Below are 15,238 nucleotides of genomic sequence, written 5' to 3'. Positions count from 1 at the left end.
TAAGCTTTTAGCTTATTTTTCTGTAGACACTTATCACATTGGCATACAAAGTGACTAAAACTAGTGGGAGAACAGAAGATTGGGAAGCTTTTAAAAGCCAGCAAACAATGACACAAAAAATGATTAAGAAAGGGAAGATATACTATGAAAGTAAACTAGCACAAAATATAAAAACAGATAGCAAGAGTTTCTACAGGTATACAAGAAGGAAAATAATGGCTAAAGTAAATGTTGGTCCCTTAGAGGACAAGACCAGAATTAATAATGGGGAACATGGAGATGCAGAAACTCTGAACAAATATTTTGTATCAGTCTTTACGGTAGAGGACACTAACAATATCCCAACAGTGGATAGTCAAGGGGCTATGGGGAGGAGGAGGAGGATCACAATCACTAAGGAGATGGTATTCAGTAAGATAATGGGACTAAAGGTGGATAAATCCCCTGGACCTGATGGCTTGCATCCTAGGGTCTTAAGAGAAGTAGTGGCAAGGATACTGGATGCATTGGTTGAAATTTACAAAAATTCCCTGGATTCTGGGAAGGTCTCAGCAGATTGGAAAACTGCAAATGTAACGCCCCTATTTAAAAAAAGGTGGCAGACAAAAAACAGGTAACTATAGATCAGTTAGCCTAACGTGTCGTTGGGAAAATGTTGGCGTCCATTATTAAAGAAGTAGTAGCAGGACATTTGGAAAAGCATAATTTAGTCAGGCAGAGTCAGCATGAAGGGGAAGTCATGTTTGACAAATTTGCTGGAATTCTTTGAAGATGTAACGAGCAGGGTGGATAAAGGGGAACCTGTGGATGTGGTGTATTTGGACTTCCAGAAGGCATTTAACAAGGTGCCACATAAAAGGTTACTGCACAAGATAAAAGTTCACGGGGTTGGGGGTAATATATTAGCATGGATAGATGATTGGCTAACTAACAGACAACAGAGAGTCGGGATAAATGGTTCATTCTCGGGTTGGCAATCAATAACTCGTGGGGTGCCGCAGGGATCAGTGCTGGGACCCCAACTATTTACAATCTATATTAACGACTTGGAAGAAAGGACCGAGTGTAACATAGCCAAGTTTGCTGACGATACAAAGATGGGAGGAAAAGCAATGTGTGAGGACACAAAAAACCTGCAAAAGGACATAGACAGGCTAAGAGAGTGGGCAAAAATTTGGCAGATGGGGTATAATGTTGGAAAGTGTGAGGTTATGCACTTTGGCAGAAAAAAAATCAAAGAGCAAGTTATTATTTAAGTGGAGAAAAATTGCAATGTGCTGCAGTACAGCAGGACCTGAGGGTCCTGGTGCATGAAACACAAAAGGTTAGTATGCAGGTACAGCAAGTGATCAGGAAGGCAAATGGAATCTTGGCCTTTATTGCAAAGGAGGATGGAGTAGAAAAGCAGGGAAATCTTGCTACAGTTATACAGGGTATTGGTGAGGCCACACCTGGAATACTCCGTGCAGTTTTGGTTTCCATATTTTAGGAAGGATTTACTTGTTTTGAAGGCAGTTCAGAGAAGGTTCACTAAGTTGATTCCGGAGATGAGGGGGTTGACTTATGAGGAAAGGTTGAATAGGTTGGGCCTCTACACATTGGAATTCAGAAGAATGAGAGGTGATCTTAGCGAAACGTATAAGATTATGAGGGGGCTTGACGAGGTGGATGCAGAGAGGATGTTTCCACTGATAGGGGAGACTAGAACTAAGGGACATAATCTTAGAATAAAGGGCCGCCCATTTAAAAGTGAGATGAGGAGGAACTTCCTCTGAGGGTTGTAAATTTGTGGAATTCGCTGCCTCAGAGAGCTGTGGAAGTTGGGTCATGGAATAAATTTAAGACAGAAATAGACAGTTTCTTAACTGATAAGAGGTTATGGGAATTGGGCAGGGAAGTGGACCTGAATAGTAAAAGTGGAGGGCAGAGAAACCCAAGGCAAAAAACAAAAAGGGCCACATTACAGAAAAATTCTAAAGGGGCAAAGTGTGTTAAAAAGACAAGCCTGAAGGCTCTGTGCCTCAATGCAAGGAGTATTCGGAATAAGGTGGATGAATTAACTGCGCAGATAGTAGTTAACGGATATGATGTAATTGGCATCACGGAGACATGGCTCCAAGGTGACCAAGGCTGGGAACTCAACATCCAGGAACTTTTAGGAAGGATAGACAGAGAGGAAAAGGAGGCAGGGTGGCGTTGCTGGTTAAAGAGGAAATTAATGCAATAGTAAGGAGGGACATTAGCCTGGATGATGTGGAATCGGTATAGGTGGAACTGCGGAATACCAAAGGGCAGAAAACGCTAGTGGGAGTTGTGTACAGACCACCAAACACTTGTAGTGAGGTTGGGGACAGCATCAAACAAGAAATAAGGGATGTGTACAATAAAGGTACAGCAGTTATCATGGGTGACTTTAATCTACATATTGATTGGGCTAACCAAACTGGTAGCAATGCGGTGGAGGAGGATTTCCTGGAGTGTATTAGGGATGGTTTTCTAGACTAATATGTCGAGGAACCAACTAGAGAGCTGGCCATCCTAGACTGGGTGATGTGTAATGAGAAGGGACTAATTAGCAATCTTGTTGTGCGAGGCCCCTTGGGGAAGAGTGACCATAATATGGTAGAAATATTTATTAAGATGGAGAGTGACACAGTTAATTCGGAAACTAGGGTCCTGAACTTAAGGAAAGGTAACTTCGACGGTATGAGGCGTGAATTGGCTAGAATAGACTGGCAAAGGATAATTAAAGGGTTGACGGTGGATAAGCAATGGCAAACATTTAAAGATCACATGGATGAACTTCAACAATTGTACATTCCTGTCTGGAGTAAAAATAAAACGGGGAAGGTGGCTCAACCGTGGCTAACAAGAAAAATTAAGGATAGTGTTGAGACCAAGGAAGAGGTATATAAATTGGCTAGCAAACGCAACAATACTGAGGACTGTGAGAAATTTAGGATGCAACAGAGGAGGACTAAGGGTTTAATTAAGAGGGGGAAAATAGAGTACAAGAGAAAGCATGCAGGGAACATAAGAACTGACTGCAAAAGCTTCTATAGATATGTGAAGAGAAAAAGATTAGTAAAAATAAATGTAGATCTCTTGCAGTTGGATTCAGGTGAATTTATAATGGGGAACAAAGAAATGACAGACCAATTGAACAAATACTTCGGTTCTGTCTTCACGAAGAAAGACACAAATAACCTTCCGGATGTACTAGTGGACAGTGGGTCTAGTGAAAAGGAGGAACTGAAGGATATCCTTATTAGGCAGGAAATTGTGTTGGGGAAATTGATGGGATTGAAGGCCGATAAATCCCCGGGGCCTGATAGTCTGCATCCCAGAGTATTTAAGGAAGTGGCCCTACAAATAGTGGATGCATTGGTGATCATTTTCCAACAGTCTATCGACTCTGGATCAGTTCCTATGGACTGTAGGGTAGCTAATGTAACACCACGTTTTAAAAAAGGAGGGAGAGAGAAAACGGGTAATTATAGACCAGTTAGCCTGACATTAGTAGTGGGGAAAATGTTGGAATCAATTATTAAAGATGAAATAGCAGCGCATTTGGAAAGCAGTGACAGGATCGATCCAAGTCAGCATGGATTTATGAAAGGGAAATCATGCTTGACAAATCTTCTGGAATTTTTTGAGGATGTAACTAGTAGAGTGGACAAGGGAGAACCAGTGGATGTGATGTATTTGGACTTTCAAAGGCTTTTGACAAGGGCCCGCACAAGAGATTGTTGTGCAAAATTAAAGCACGTGGTATTGGGGGTAATGTACTGACGTGGATAGAGAACTGGTTGGCAGACAGGAAGCAGAGAGTCGGGATAAACGCGTCCTTTTCAGAATGGCAGTCAGTGACTAGTGGAGTGCCACATGGCTCAGTTCTGGGACCCCAGCTCTTTACAATAGACATTAACGATTTAGATGAAGGAATTGAGTGTAATATCTCCAAGTTTGCAGATGACACTAAACTGGGTGGCGGTGAGATGTGGGGAGGACGCTAAGAGGCTGCAGGGTGACTTGGACAGGTTAGGTGAGTGGGCAAATGCATGACAGATGCAGTATAATGTGGATAAATGTGAGGTTATCCATTTTGGGGGCAAAAACATGAAGGCAAAATATTATCTGAATGGCGGCAGATTAGGAAAATGGGAGGTGCAATGAGTCCTGGGTGTCATGGTTCATCAGTCATTGAAAGTTGGCATGCAGGTACAGCAGGCGGTGAAGAAGGCAAATGGTATGTTGGCCTTCATAGCTAGGGGATTTGAGTATAGGAGCAGGGAGGTGTTACTACAGTTGTACAGGGCCTTGGTGAGGCCTCACCTGGAATATTGTGTTGAGTTTTGGTCGTCTAATCTGAGGAAGGATGTTCTTGCTATTGAGGGAGTGCAGCAAAGGTTCACCAGACTGATTCCAGGGATGGCTGGAAGGATGAGGGGGTTTCGAAGGATGAGAGGGGATCCCATAGAAACGTATAAGATTCTGACGGGACTGGACAGGTTAGATGCGGAAAAATGTTCCCGATGTTGGGGAAGTCCAGAACCAGGGGACATAGTCTTAGGATAAGGGGTAGGCCATTTAGGACTGAGATGAGGAGAAACTTCTTCACTCAGAGAGTTGTTAACCTGTGGAATTCCCTGCCGCAGAGAGTTGTTGATGCCAGTTCATTGGATATATTCAAGAGGGAGTTGGATATGGCCCTTATGGCTAAAGGGATCAAGGGGTATGGAGAGAAAGCAGGAAAGTGGTACTGAGGTGAATGATCAGCCATGATCTTATTGAATGGCGGTGCAGGCTCGAAGGGCCGAATGGCCTAGTCCTACACCTATTTTCTCTGTTTCTGAGAGTCCATGATCGAATCAGCCATGATATTAAATGGTGGAGCAGGCTCGAGGGGCTGTACGGTCTACTCCTGCTATTTCTTATGTTCTTATCTCTTCAACCTCTGTTAAACCTAGCTTTTCTGTTCATAAACATCCTTCATAGGTCATGAACAACTTCGCTTCTCTCTTCCTCTTTAGAACTTGCTTCTCATTTGCCACCTTTTGGTTTCACTTCACGGTGTTTGGTATTTTTCTCCGATACTCCTTTTGTGATTTTCCTTCACTGTTCCCTTTTGAACTTAGCTGGTTACCTTTTAACTTCTATTTATCATATGATACTCCCCATTTAATTTAGCTTCCCTCCATTGTTCCTATTAGACATAGCTTTGTCTGTAAATTTGCTTTTGCCTGTGCTATACTTTTTAATCTTCCAGGGCTGCGATCTCTCATGTTCTGCCTCTCTAATTTAAACTTACCTAGTCATGTCAAAACACCTGCTTAGTTTTAGCAGTAGATTTGTGGGAGTTTTCCTGGGACACTCTTTCTCCTTCTCCCCCTCCGCACGCACATTTTTTTTTAAACAATATTCACAGCTCCCAATGGAATCTGAGATATATCAAGTTCTTCAGCATCTGCGCACTCGATGTTTATCAGTGCTTTTGACAGTTCGCAGGAATCATCTATAGCAGTTCCCATACAAACTAGCCGGAAGTATGTTTGATGTCATCCTTCCATCATACCAACCCTTTCTAATATATTTCAACCACCAAAGGTAGGCCATCCGGCCCCTCGAGCCTGCTGCACCATTAATACAATCGTGGCTGATCCGATCATGGACTCTGGTCCACTTCTCTACCCGCTCCCCATGACCCCTTATCGGTTAAGAAACTGTCTATCTCTATACCCTATACTCTAAAAGGGATTCTGATTTTAAGCATAATGCAGAAGTTGGACACTTTTACATCAGCTGTTTCTAGCAGTTTGTAAAATGCTTAAAAACATTGTGGTTGCAGAAAATTGGTATCGTGAAATTTTAATGTATTTGAAAGTGAAATTAACATTTTCTTTTATCAATCAACAGGGCTTCTAAACTAAATGTGTGCCTTCTCCTTAAGAATATTAACAACTGAAATTCAGTTCAGTGTTCCTTTTAGTTCTGACATAAATATTTCAATCATTAGGTTATAGACATTGTCAGTAATTAGTTCTGTTTTCTGTTGCAAATCCTATTTACACATGTAGTTCAGAGGTTTCAAGAATGTCAAAGATTTCCAAGTTCAAAAAGCATAATTGCCTAGTTATCCCAACTTGTATTTTAACATTTGATGTTTTTCATTTAGCACATTTACTTTTCATATGATTGTTTTAATGTTTCCAGCTTCTCATTATTTTTCAAACTGCCATGTATGCCTATTAAAGAAAAGATTGTAACGACTGGAAGAGGCTGGATGTTTTAGTCTCGACCTCACTTATGGTGAAGGATCCCAGTCTAATAGCCTTCAGATCAAGCACATTCTCGGTTCTGCAGGAAATGCTGTTCCCCATTCTCACTCCGTCCTCAGTTTCCCTCTTTTCCCCTTGCTGAAGCCCCAATCCTCTTCGACCCCTATCCCCACTCTGTGACCCCAGTCTCCCTCTTTCACATAGTCCCCCCCCCCCTCCTTCCCCAGTCTATATCCCTTTCCAGTACTAGAATAGTTTATTTGATGTTTACTGCCAGCTCCATGCTAATCATAGTTCCATGCAGCTAATTGTGCCTGCAGCTCACCAACCTTATTTACTACGCTACGTGCATTTATGCACATGCACTACAAACCCATCTTAGACTGCCTCGCATTTCACCCCTGTGTGATCCCTCCCTGAATATAATATTTATACAGGTACAAAGATTTTCTATGAAAAGATATTTGACCGTGATTGCGATGAAGAACAAAACTGCATATTAAAAAGACAAAATGGGTATACCGATGTTTTTTTTTTACATGCTGACAGGACTTTGGAATGGCAGAGGAATTTGCTTCTAAGGCATTGGAATTAAAGCCAAAATCATATGAAGCTTACTATGCCAGAGGAAGAGCTAAAAGGAGTAGCAGGTGAGAAGTTTCATCCATGCCTCCCCAAAAAGTCTTTAATTGCTTTAAGTGGGCTACATTTATATTAAGGTTGTTTCTAGTTACATTCACTTGTTTAACACACTACTGATCTTGTGTTCTTTCTACCTGATGCCTTTATTACGTGAAGTGGAAAAATGGCTGCTTAGAAAGTTAGATTGGGAACAATAATTCACTACAGTACCTATTAGTGGAATATTATTTTCTTTTCACAGGCAATTTTCTGCAGCTCTTGCAGATCTACAAGAGGCTGCTAAGCTTTGCCCTAACAACCGAGAAATAAAGAGGCTACTGGCTCGGATAGAAGATGAATATAAACAGCTGCATCGAGCACAACAGCAGAAGCAGCAGTATCAGCAACTGCAGCAAAACAATGACTCTGATGAAGAGGAATTGCTGCACCTTGAGAGTTCATCATTTGGCATTGAAGGAGTCAATGAGCCTGGAGCTGGACCACCTATTGAAATTCAATCCATCTCATCAAGGCCTCAGCATTCTCCAAGCTCAGTTCTATTTAAAAAGGGAATTCAAGATGATACAGGTTCTCAGCAGAAGCCAAGGCCTGTGTCTCCTCAGAATAAATCTACACACAAATACCTTCGAGAACCACTCACACAGCAAGGACTAGTTATGCAGCCTCCCAAACAAGCTCAAATTGTGAAAACAAATCAGCATATGAATTTATTACAAGGTGGAGGAAGAGCTGCAAGTTATCAGTACAGCAGCAAAATTGCACCACAAACGCAGTTTCCTCCAATTCCTTTGCCAAGCAATAAAAATATGCAACAAATAGAACTTGCAGTCAATAGTGGAACACATTCAGAAAGAGTAAATTCTGCTCAATCTGTGCAGCTGCAGTACAGTGAACTCACTACAACTGAGGCAGTTAAGAATATGACAATATCAGCAGAAAGGCCACTTGTACAGTCTCAGCTGACTATGGATTTATCAGAAAATGTAGCTCAAGAAGTTCAAGTGACGTCTTCAGATGCAAATCAGCATGGATCAGTAACTGGTGTTTCTGTACCTATGCATCAACCCATCATGAACGTTTCTGGCTCGACCAGCAGTCTAGCCTCAAACAGTAGTGTCTTTGACAGTGGGCAAACTTCAGATACTGTGCAAACATCAGATGCTCTCATCAAAAACAGTCTGGAATACAAGATGGAAAAGTCCAACCAAAACTTGAGTGGGGCTGAAAGCAGACCAAGGACTACCCCATTTATGGGAGTAATAGATAAAACAGTAAGATCCCAGCAGCATCAGCCCAGCAGTCAACCGATTCGAACCTGGCATGATCAGTCGACAGATGGATTAGTTACAAATCCTACTTCAGGTGATGGTGGTCAGAATATTCTCTGTGAAGCACAGTTTGCCAAACCTGTTGGTGCCTATCATGATATAAAACTTCCAACTCAGGGCTCTGCTGGAAATCTTCACAATGGAATGCATTCCAAGACCTGCCAGACAGCCATGAACTTTCAGGAACCCAATTCACCAATGACTGTTCCATGTTCTTTTCAAGAGAGTATTTCTAAACCACAATCTCATGTAACTAGAGATGCGCATTCAAGTAACATTACTTCTGTTAAGCCAAAGCGATCTTTTATAGAATCTAACGTGTAAAGTACTCATTTGACCGATGCACTCAACCAGTAAGCAGTTGGTAACAAACATTTGGAAATCATTCCTTTTTTGTGTATGTTGTTAGCTCATACCTGTAGTGGAATTTGTAGCCACTGGTACTGTAATTGTCAGTGTAAAATTTGACTGCTACAGTACAGCATTGCATGTTGATTATAAAAAGGTAAGCTTTAACCCAGCTGGCTATTGCACTGAGTATTTTAATATGGCATTTAACACAATGAATAACCGCACTTTATTAAAGTACAAATTATAAAATGCCTTGAAGTGCTTGTGTTGTAATTTAAATGTTTTTATCTTCTATAAATTCAGTTATGAAACAGAACATGTAACATTTAGTAAAAAGGGAGTGCTCATAAAAAGCAGAAGCAATGTGGTTGTTTAAGATTTTATGAAATTCATATTTGAGCTTGGTTGCAAAATGGTTTATGTAATGTTTTTAAAACTTTTAATGAAGTACTCGTCTGTAATCCAGGATTATGTTGCACATATTAATCAAATTAAAACATTCATTTTAATCAAATGTAGTTTGTGTAAATTTTTTAACTGTATAAATATAATGGTTTAGTTATCAATTTTCCAATACTAACTATTTATTTACATTTGCTTCTGTTTAAATATTTGTAAAAACAGATCTCTTACCCTGGTTATTTTTTGCACAGCTCCTGTAACTATATCTTTAAAATGCATGCATACATTTTCATTGCTGCAATTTAGTGTTTAGAAGTACTGACAAGGTTGGTTATATTTCACTGAACTTCCAATAATTATGTATTTCTTATAACATACTGTATTGCCAAATAGAGGAAAATAAATAAAAACATTTCCAGAAAAGTATTGTCAAACGTACTGTAATGTATAGTTCTCTGCTGAAAGCACCAGTTAAAATGTTGTTTTGACTAACTTTTTCTTGGAATATATATGGCAAATTAATGCATAAAAATAAAATACAAAAGTATATTCTAACTTTTGGGTTGTGAACTGTCTTTGATGTATTTGATTTTATTTCTAAAACTGTAGATAGCGGACGCCTAACTGTTAAATAAATTAGGTAGCCCTTGCTCATCAGTTACTCATTCTGGCATACAATAATGGAGAACAGGGAAATGGCAGAGACATTGAACAAATATTTTGTATCGGTCTTCATGGTAGAAAACACTAAAAACATCCCAATAGTAGTGGGGAGGTCCCAGCAGATTGGAAAACTGCAAATGTAACGCCCCCACTTAAAAAAGGAAGCAGACAAAAAACAGGAAACTATAGACCAGTGAGCCTAACATCTGTGGTTGGGAAAATGTTGGAGTCCATTATTAACGAAGCAGTAGCGGGACATTTCGAAAAGCAAAATTTGGTCAGGCAAAGTCAGCACGGATTTATGAGGGAGAAGTCATGTTTGACAAATTTGCTGGAATTCTTTGAGGATGTAATGAATAGGGTGGATAATGGGGAACCAGTGGATGTGGTGTATTTGGACTTCCAGAAGGCATTTGACAAAGTGCATGAAACACAAAAGGATAGTATGCTGGTACAGCAAGTGATCAGGAAGGCCAATGGAATCTTGGCCTTTATTGCAAAGGGGATGGAGTATAAAAGCAGGAATGTCTTGGAATTCAGAAGAATGAGAGGTGATCTTATTGAAACGTATAAGATTATGAGGGGGCTTGACAAGGTGGATGCAGAGAGGATGTCTCCACTGATAGGATAGACTAGAACTAGAGGGCATAATCTTAAAATAAGGGGCCGCCCATTTAAAACAGAGATGAGAAGACATTTCTTCTCTGAGGGTTGTAAATTTGTGGAATTCGCTGCCTCAGAGCTGTGGAAGCTGGGACATTGAATAAATTTAAGACAGAAATAGACAGTTTCTTAAACGATAAGGGGTTATGGGGAGTGGGCAGGGAAGTGGACCCGAGTCCATGATTGGATCAGCAATGATTGTATTAAATGGCGGAGCAGGCTCGAGGGGCCGTATGGCCTATTCCTACTCCTATTATGTTCTTCTAATCAAGGGACTATAGTGATAGTGATCGTATGAAGTTCCTCCCTCCCTAAAGCAGTAGTACTCGGTAAAATAATGGGACTAAAGTTGGACAAGTCCCCTGGACCTGATGGCTTACATCCTAGGGTCTTAAAAAGTGGCTGCATTGGTTGTAATCTACCAAAATTCCCTGGGTTCTGGGGTGGTCCCAGCGGATTGGAAAACCGCAAATATTACGCCCCTATTTAAAAAAAAAAAAAGGAGGCAGACAAAAAGCAGGAAACTATAGACCAGTTAGCCTAACATCTGTCGAGAAAATGCTGGAGTCCATTATTAAGGAAGCAGTAGCGGGACATTTGGAAAAGCATAATTCAATCAAGCAGAGTCAGCATGGTTTTATGGAACGGAAATCATGTTTGACAAATTTGCTGGAGTTTTTTGAGGATGTAACGAGCAGGATGGATAAGGGGGAACCAGTGGATGTGGTGTATTTGGATTTCCAGAAGGCATTTGATAAAGAGCCACAAAAGGTTACTGCACAAGATAAAGGTTCACGGGGTTGGGGGCAATATAGTAGCATACATGGATAGAGGATTAGCTAACTAACAGAGTCAGGATAAATGGGTCATTTTCCAGACAGAGACTAGTGGGGTACCGCAGGGGCCGGTGCTGGGGCCTCAACTGTTTACAATCTAGATTAATGACTTGGATGAAAAAGCCAAGTGTAATGTAGCCAAGTTTGCTGATGATACAAAGATGGGTGGGAAAATAAATTGTGACGACACACAAAATCTGCAAAGGGATATAGACAGGCTAAGTGAATGGGCAAAAATTTGGCAGATGGAGTATAATGTGGCAAAATGTGAGGTTATCCATTTTGGCAGAAAAAATAGAAAAGCAAATGATAATTTAAAAGAACAGTTGCAATGTGCTGCAGTACAGAGGGGCCTGGGGGGTCCTTGTGCATGTAACACAAAAAGGTTAGTATGCAGGTTCAGCAAGTAATCAAAAAAGACAAATGGAATGTTGGCCTTTATTGCAAGGGAGATAAGAGTATAGAAGCAGAGCAGTCCTGCTCCAACTGTACAGGTTATTGATGAGGCCATACCTGGAGTACTGCATACAGTTTTGGTCTCCGTACTTAAGCAAGGATATACTTGCATTGGAAGCTGTTCAGCAGAGAAGGTTCACTAAGTTGATTCTGGAGATGATGAGGGGCCATGGCTTATGAAGATAGGTTGGGCCTATACTCACTGAAGTTCAGAAGAATAAGAGATGATCTTATCAAAACATATAAGATAATGAATTGGCTCGACAAGGTGGATGCAGAGAGGATATTTCCAGTCGTAGGGGAAACTAAAACTAGGGGACATAGTCTTGAAGGGCCCAAGTTTGCCCCCAGGATTAGAACATAGAAAATAGGTGTAGGAGTAGGCCATCCGGCCCTTTGAGCATTCAATAAGATCATGGCTGATCATTCACCTCAGTACCCCTTTCCTGCTTTCTCTCCATACCCCTTGATCCCTTTAGCCATAAGGGCCATATCTAACTCCCTCTTGAATATATCCAATGAACTGGCATCAACAACTCTCTGCGGCAGGGAATTCCACAAGTTAACAACTCAGTGAAGAAGTTTCTCATCTTGGTCCTAAATGGCTTACCCCTTATCCTTAGATTGTGTCCCCTGGTTCTGGACTTCCCCAACATCAGGAACATTCTTCCTGCATCTAACCTGTCCAGTCCCGTCAGAATTTTATATGTTTCTATGCGATCCTCTCTCATCTTTCTAAACTCCAGTGGATACAAGTCCAGTTGATCCAGTCTCTCATATTAGTTCTGCCATCCTGGGAATCAGTCTGGTAAACCTTCGCTGCACTCCCTCAATAGCAAGAACGTTCTTCCTCAGATTAGGAGACCAAAACTGAACACAATATTCCAGGTGAGGCCTCACTAAGGCCCTGTACAACTGCAGTAAGACCTCCCTGTTCCTATACTCAAATTCCCCTAGCTATGAAGGCCAACATACCATTTGCCGCCTTCACCGCCTGCTGTACCTGCATGCCAACTTTCAATGACTGATGTATCATGACACCCAGGTCTTCTTGCACCTCCCCTTTTCCTAATCTGCCTTAGTGTTTTTGCCACCAAAGTGGATAACCTCACATTTATCCACATTATACTGCATCTGCCACGCATTTGCCCACTTACCTAACCTGTCCAAGTCACCCTGCAGCCTCTTAGCATCCTCCTCACAGCTCGCACTGCCACCCAGTTTAATGTCATCTGCAAACTTGGAGATATTACACGCAATTCCTTCATCTAAATCATTAATGTATATTGTAAATAGCTGGGGTCCCAGCACTGAGCCCTGCGGCACCCCACTAGTCACTGCCTGCCATTCTGAAAAGGACCCGTTTATCCCGACTCTCTGCTTCCTGTCTGCCAACCAGTTCTCTATCCATGACAGTACATTACCCCCAATATTATGTGCTTTAATTTTGCAACCAATCTCTTGTGTGGGACCTTGTCAAAAGCCTTTTGGAAGTCCAAATATACCACTTCCACTGGTTCTCCCTTGTCCACTCTACTAGTTACATCCTTAAAAAAATTCCAGAAGATTTGTCAAGCATGATTTCCCTTTCATAAATCCATTCCGACTTGGACCGATCCTGTCACTGCTTTCCAAATGTGCTGCTATTTCATCTTTAATAATAGATTCCAACATTTTCCCCACTACTGATATCAGGCTAACCGGTCTATAATTCCCTGTTTTCTCTCCCTCCTTTTTAAAACACGGTGTTACATTTGCTACCCTCCAGTCCATAGGAACTGATCCAGAGTTGATAGACTGTTGGAAAATGAGCACCAATGCATCCACTATTTCTAGGGCCACTTCCTTAAGTACTCTGGGATGCAGACTATCAGGCCCCCGGGATTTATCGGTTTTCAATCCCATCAATTTCCCTAACACAATTTCCCGCCTTATAAGGATTTCCTTCAGTTCCTCCTTTTCTCTCGAGACCCTCGGTCCCCTAGTATTTCCAGAAGGTTATTTGTGTCTTCCTTTGTGAAGACAGAACCGAAATATTTGTTCAACTGGTCTGCCATTTCTTTGTTCCCCATTATAAATTCACCTGAATTTGACTGCAAGGGACTTATGTTTGTCTTCACTAATCTTTTTCTCTTCACATATCTATAGAAGCTTTTGCAGTCAGTTTTTATGTTCCCGGCAAGCTTCCTCTCGTACTCTATTTCCCCCCCTCTTAATTAAACCCTTTGTCCTCCTCTGCTGAATTCTAAATTTCTCCTCCGTGTGGTACGCCGACTTTTTAGAACAGAAACGGTGCCTATTATTTACCTTGGTATTCTCCCTGCAACCCAGTCGATCCAGGCCCTTGGTGTTGCGCAGCAGAACGAGTGGAGGGTGGAGCTAGGTCCCCGCGCTGAAAACAGTGCCGGGACCTCTGTACATGTGCACCAGAGTGTGCGCACATGTGCAGTAGCTCCTCGCAGCCCGAATCTTTGCAGGCTGCGTGGGAGGGGCCCGAAGAACGCCGTTCCTAACCCTGGCCGAATGGGCTCACCGGGCATTGAACATCAGGACTCGGGCTTCCCTCCTGTTCAGCTCCACCCCTCCCTCCCTCCCGTTCAGCCTCTCTCCTGGGTGTCGGCGTCAGTGTCCCGGCTTCCCGGCATCTCGCTGGGGGCGGGCCCCGACCGGAGTCTCGTTGGCAGTGGCCCGGCTTCTTCGTCATCAGCGCGGCCCATTCAGCCTCCCCCTCCTCCCCCACCTGCTCCTCCTCTCCCTCCCCACCTCATCTCCCCTCCTGTCCTCGCCTCCCTCCCATGCTCTCCCCCCCCCCTCCCTCCAGTCCTCCCCCTTCCTCCCATCCTCTCCTCCCTCCCCTCCCCCATCTCCCCCTCCATCCCGTCCTCTCCCCCTCCCCTCCCGTCCTCTGTCCTCTCCTCCATCCCGTCCTCTCCTCCCTTCCCCCCCTCTTCCCTCCCGTCCTCCCCTCATCTACCCCTCTTCCCCCCCCATCTACCCCTCCCCCCCATCTAACCCCTCCCCCTCATCTACTCCCTCCCCATCTACCCCCTCCCCCTCTCCACGCCCCTCAACTACCCCCTCCCCCCCTCTGCACGCCCCTCAACTACCCCCTCCCCCTGCCCTCAACTACCCCCTCCCCCTCTCCTCCCTCCCCTCCCCTCCCTACCCCCACCCCCCTCCCTACCCCCATCCCCCAGAGACAGACACTGAGGGGCCCCGTCCCAGCACGCTGTTGGAGGGCTCCCGGTTAGGAACTTAACATTTTAAAAAAATCAATCAATAAATAAAAATTTTTGTTTGATTTAGTGGTTGATTTATCATTTATTATTGATGATGGCTCTTTATTTGTAAAAGTGAAATATTTAATGTTTGTAAACTTCCTTCCCTGCTCTCCCCCTATCTCTCGTTCCCTACGCCTGATTTCTAAGTGTAGGCAAGCTTTTTCTGAACGTACATAAATCTACACTTACTCCATTCTAAGTTAGTTTGGAGTAAGTTTTCGCTGCTTAAACTTGCAAAACAGGCGTAAGTGGCGGGACATGCCCCCTTTTGAAAAAAAAACTCTCTTCTAAAATGAAATTATTCTAACTCACTAGAACTGGAGCAAACTAAATGCTGA

The 15,238-nt window shown here is 42.7% G+C and overlaps 1 protein-coding gene across 8 annotated transcripts in view; it reads left to right on the top strand.

Moving 5' to 3' along the window:
* The window catches only part of tanc1b (tetratricopeptide repeat, ankyrin repeat and coiled-coil containing 1b), a 293,922-nt gene extending 284,692 nt beyond the window's left edge, over positions 1 to 9,230 (top strand). For 6 of the 8 annotated variants that reach the window (XM_070875588.1, XM_070875589.1, XM_070875587.1 and 3 more), the window contains 2 exons: positions 6,828 to 6,928; positions 7,162 to 9,230. In XM_070875588.1, coding sequence (XP_070731689.1) covers positions 6,828 to 6,928; positions 7,162 to 8,572 — 1,512 coding nt within the window. In that variant the 3' untranslated portion in view covers positions 8,573 to 9,230. Of the gene's footprint in view, positions 1 to 6,827; positions 6,933 to 7,161 lie in introns of those variants that run through there. The other 2 variants (XR_011592658.1, XM_070875590.1) reach the window with 2 other exon arrangements.
* The last annotated feature ends 6,008 nt before the right edge of the window (positions 9,231 to 15,238 follow it).

The sequence above is a fragment of the Pristiophorus japonicus genome, chromosome 3 (assembly GCF_044704955.1).
Source record: "Pristiophorus japonicus isolate sPriJap1 chromosome 3, sPriJap1.hap1, whole genome shotgun sequence".
Classification (NCBI taxonomy): domain Eukaryota; kingdom Metazoa; phylum Chordata; class Chondrichthyes; family Pristiophoridae; genus Pristiophorus; species Pristiophorus japonicus.
This window is presented reverse-complemented; position numbering and strand designations above follow the sequence as displayed.